The sequence below is a fragment of the Sprattus sprattus genome, assembly GCF_963457725.1.
Source record: "Sprattus sprattus genome assembly, chromosome: 10".
Classification (NCBI taxonomy): domain Eukaryota; kingdom Metazoa; phylum Chordata; class Actinopteri; order Clupeiformes; family Clupeidae; genus Sprattus; species Sprattus sprattus.
The window spans coordinates 2,595,153-2,600,104 of record NC_137908.1 but is presented as its reverse complement, the minus strand read 5'-3'; the positions used below and the strand labels follow the sequence as shown (position 1 = coordinate 2,600,104).

The 4,952-nt window shown below is 45.4% G+C and overlaps 1 protein-coding gene across 1 annotated transcript in view; it reads right to left on the bottom strand.

The window, feature by feature from the left end:
* slc6a14 (solute carrier family 6 member 14) overlaps positions 1–2,532 on the bottom strand; it is a gene marked incomplete at both ends in the record, with an annotated part of 15,399 nt that extends 12,867 nt beyond the window's left edge. Inside the window, 2 exons of the mRNA XM_080845798.1 lie at positions 1,289–1,460; positions 2,467–2,532. Coding sequence (XP_080701924.1) covers positions 1,289–1,460; positions 2,467–2,532 — 238 coding nt within the window. The remainder of the gene's footprint in view (positions 1–1,288; positions 1,461–2,466) is intronic.
* Positions 2,533–4,952: the final 2,420 nt, after the last annotated feature.

Sequence of the window (4,952 nt, the reverse complement as noted above, 5' to 3'; positions counted from 1 at the left end):
TGAAGAGGGGATCAGGTACTGGGCTCTGTAGAGGGGATCAGGTACTGGGCTCTGTAGAGGGGATCAGGTACTGGGCTCTGTAGAGGGGATCAGGTACTGGGCTCTGAAGAGGGGATCAGGTACTGGGCTATGTAGAGGGGATCAGGTACTGGGCTCTGAAGAGGGGATCAGGTACTGGGCTCTGTAGAGGGGATCAGGTACTGGGCTATGTAGAGGGGATCAGGTACTGGGCTCTGAAGAGGGGATCAGGTACTGGGCTCTGTAGAGGGGATCAGGTACTGGGCTCTGTAAAGCACCCTGAGATCATGTCAATCGCTAACGGCTATTTAAAAATGAATAAATGTGAACTAATCTGAATGACGTTGTGCAGCTGGAGTCGCATGTGGGAACTGTGAGCACACATGCCAACACACATGCCAACACACATGCCAACACACATGCCACCACACATGCCAACACACATGCCAACACACGTCATCAGACAAGCCAACACACATGCCAACACACATGCCACCACACATGCCAACACACATGCCAACACACGTCATCAGACAAGCCAACACACATGCCAACACACATGCCAACACACATGCCAACACACATGCCAACACACATGCCAACACACATGCCAACACACATGCCAACACACATGCCATCAGACATGCCAACACACATGCCAACACACGTCATCAGACACGCCAACACACATGCCAACACACATGCCAACACACATACCAACACACATACCAACACATGCCACCACACATACCAACACACGTCATCAGACACGCCAACACACATGCCAACACACATGCCAACACACATGCCAACACACATGCCACCACACATGCCAACACACAAGCCAACACACATGCCAACACACATGCCAACACACATGCCAACACGCGTCATCAGACACGCCAACACACATGCCAACACACAAGCCAACACACATGCCAACACACATGCCAACACACATGCCAACACACATGCCAACACGCGTCATCAGACACGCCAACACACATGCCAACACACAAGCCAACACACATGCCAACACACATGCCAACACACATGCCACCACACATGCCAACACACATGCCAACACACATGCCAACACACAAGCGATGTTGAAGGAGCACGGGTGAGAGAGTGCTGAGGACGGAGTGCTGGGGACGGAGTGCTGGGGACGGAGTGCTGGGGACGGAGTGCTGGGGACGGAGCGCTGGGGACGGAGTGCTGGGGACGGAGTGCTGGGGACATGCGAGACAAAGACGACCCAGTGACTCACCTCCCCCGTGCTTGTAGGTGAGGTAGGGGAACCTCCAGACGTTGCCCAGACCCACGGCGTAGCCCACCATGGAGAGCATGTACTCCCTCTTACTGCTCCAGTTGCCACGCTCCACGTTCTCATCCCCGCTGCCCACGTGCGTGTCCGTCTTCTGTGTGCCATGGACGCTCTGCTGAAAGAACCAGAGACAGCAGGGGGACACACAGGAGTCAAACGAGACCAGTGGTGTAGTCCAGGGTATACGCAGGTATACGGAGTATACCCACTTATTTTTCAGTCAGCATTGTGTATACCCACTTCTCAAAACAGGACGTTTATCCTGTGCTGTATGGGCTGCTTAAAAAAATTAAAGAGTATACCCACTTCTCCAGAGACCACTACACCACTGCGCAAACAGTAGTACAGACATTCAGACTCATTTAACTGGTCCGTCGGGCTTGAAAAGCTGAGCCCATCAGTATCAGGACAGGCACACATTTAGGTTTTGCGGTTTTAACTCTTTACTCTTCACAGAAACTGAAGGCTTCATGCAATAAAAATGACAACGAGGTGTCAAATCAACATTAGCTTTTTTATGAGTAAAATATGCTTACAAATAAGTAAAGATCCAAGAATTTATGAAGAGGCCAGTAAAGATTATATAAGATATTAATTCCCATATGTATTTTAAGTATAGTTCTTTCCTCCTTAACATTCTGCCTACTGCCTATAAATATATAGACATCTCTTTATGGACATATATTTGATGTCTATGCCACCCATCTCTTAGATTTGACAAATAATCCACATAAATTATTTGACATCTATTTACATCCGCATGAATCATTTACCCGTTTTCATAAATCAAAGAATTACGTTCATTTCCAAATAGGCTGTTGTGGACTGCACTGCGCACACTGTAAAAATCAATTAGCCTAAATAAATATGCGAAAGACTAAAACAGCAGTCGTTAACATAATCGGATAATCGGTTCTGATCATGTAAAATACGTAGCTGAAAAATACGTAACATTACCCAGACAGATTGCAAATTAGCGCATCTTTCGCGGTAGGTACTTTTGTTTGGGCAGGTGAGGACATTAAGGCATCGTATGTAGACGATTCAGGATTCCTTCCTATTCGGTGAACCACCCTGATCGTGATTTAGCTTAACCTGTAGCGCAATTATGTTTGTTTTACCTGATCGCTTGTGTCAGGGTTCCCAAACACCCGGCCCGTCAAACCGCTCCACCAGTATTTCCTCATTGTTCCGACGCTGCCTGAGTCGCCTGAGGCACCTACCAATGTGCTCACCTGCGGGAGACTAAAACCACGGCACTCTCTAGGCTTTCATTTGTATCCTCCTCTGCTCAAACTGCCTCCACCTCTCCCTCCGACACGCCCGGTGACGCCTCGTCATCACCAGCAGGTGTTTTGGGTGGAGTGTCGTATTTTTTACCTACTTATGACTGTATTGTTGAATGATGTGTATTGCTGGTACTGGAACATGGACATCACGTGGTAGACATTTTCTAAATAAGTTAAGATCCAAGAATTTATGAAGAGGCCAGTAAAGATTATAAATACATTCCCAAATGTATTTTTAGTATAGTCTTGCCATTTCTTGTAAGTCCAGTTGTAGAGGCCCTTTTCCTGATAAATCACATGGTAGACATGTCATTTCATGTCAAAAAAAAATAAAAAAAATCATTTTAATCTTTGTAATTTATTTTAATCTCTGTTTTTTTCCTTTTAATCTTTTAGATTATTTTATACCTCTTATATCTTTTTTTCTCTTTTATTATTTTTCTCTTTTATGTCTTTTATTGTGTGATGTGCCCCTGATTGTTTTAGATGTTTTAAATCTTTACATATTTGAAATGTGTGAAATGTTACTGCTTGTGTTGGATTCTTTTATTTTGTGAATGCTCCTGATTGTGTCTCTATGTAAAGCACTTTGAACTGCATTTTTATGTATGAAAGGTGCTATACAAATAAAGCTTTATTCTTCTTATTATTATTATTATTTCTTTAAGAACCACAGGATTGACTCACTGCGGGCCAAAGTCGATCATGGCCTTCGGATGAGCGCCTCTGAGAGGTCGCGGAGAGGTCGCAGACTCCTAGATACTTCTGCAAATATCGCAAGACAGGTAGTTTTCCAGACACCATACATTAAAACACTGAGGCACCTGACAGCCCAGGGAACTGCAATATGTAAAATAAGAGATGTGTTCAAGTCGATGAAGGGTACAAGGACAGGGGTCGGCAAAGAATAGGGAAGTACGAAGGGGCTTTATAAATATATAAAAGGATTTTCTCTGAATTAAACCAGTCAGTATACTCATACCTGTTTGCCTTGAGAAGTTTCTTAAGAACTCTTATCATTTTCCACGACAGGAGCTAGGCCTCTGACTGGTTGGATTTGGTTTCTACTGCAGGTCAAGAGAGTACAGATCTAGGCTAAATACTACGTACAAATATTTCGAGAAACCATCTCCATTGAAGGAGGGGTTTTGTATTTTTTTTTTTTACCAATACTTACATTAATACGATAACCTTTATATTAACCATTTGTTTAATCTCCTTAATACTGTTCATTCAAACAGGGAGATCCGTCTTGGTAAAAACTTGGTGTTGGCTAAGAAATAATACAAACCACTACATAAATTGTAATGGTTTCAACTCAATACAACAGGGGCGCAGATAGCACTGGGGACGAGGGGGACATGTCCCCCCCCAGATTCATAGTGACCTGTTCCGTCCCCTCCACTCTCCCTACGTAAGGCGACAATCATCAGTAAATAACGTTAAAAAAAATGTTGGCGCCCCCCCCCCCCCCAGTTCTAAAATCCCATCTGCACCGCTGCAATACAGTATCCGCATACCACAACAAGCATCTTCATTAACATTAAATGGTTTATGTGGGTTTTTATGACATATTTATACTGGTTAATTGGTTAAGAAGGGGGCAGCCGTGGCCTACTGGTTAGGGTTTCAGGCCGGAAACCGTAGGGTGGCCGGTTCGATCCTCGACCAGTAGGAAAAATGCGGGCGGGGGAAGTGGTAGACCACTGCTCTCCCATGCCCACATCCACGGCTGAAGTGCCCTTGAGCAAGGCACCTAACCCCGATCACTGCTCCCCGGGCGCCGCCAATGGCAGCCCACTGCTCCGGGTTAGTGTTACTTCACTTCACTGTGTGTGTGTGTGTGTCACTTCCCTGGATGGGTTAAATACAGAGGTTAATTTCAGAGTGTGTGTGTCTACACCACCTCTGCCATAGAGAGGACTTTCACTTCAAGAATGTGAATTATATCAACTAGATACCTACAGAGACCACCAATGTTTCCATTCAAAGCAGTACAATTCCCATTATACAGTGTAGATACTACAGCCTTTTAAATATGTGATGGTGTCCATTGTGTGTAAAGCTGGATTGTGTGTTTCTGGTGTGAGAAGGAGGGATGGAGAGATGGAGTGATTGGCAGATGGAGTGATGGAGGGATGGAGTGATGGAGGGATGGAGTGATTGGCAGAGCGAGGGATGGAGGGATGGAGTGATTGGCGGATGGAGTGATTGGCAGATGGAGGGATTGGCAGATGGAGGGATGGAGTGATGGAGTGACTGATGGATGGAGTGATTGGCAGGGAAGGAGTGATGGAGTGATTGGCAGATGGAGGGAT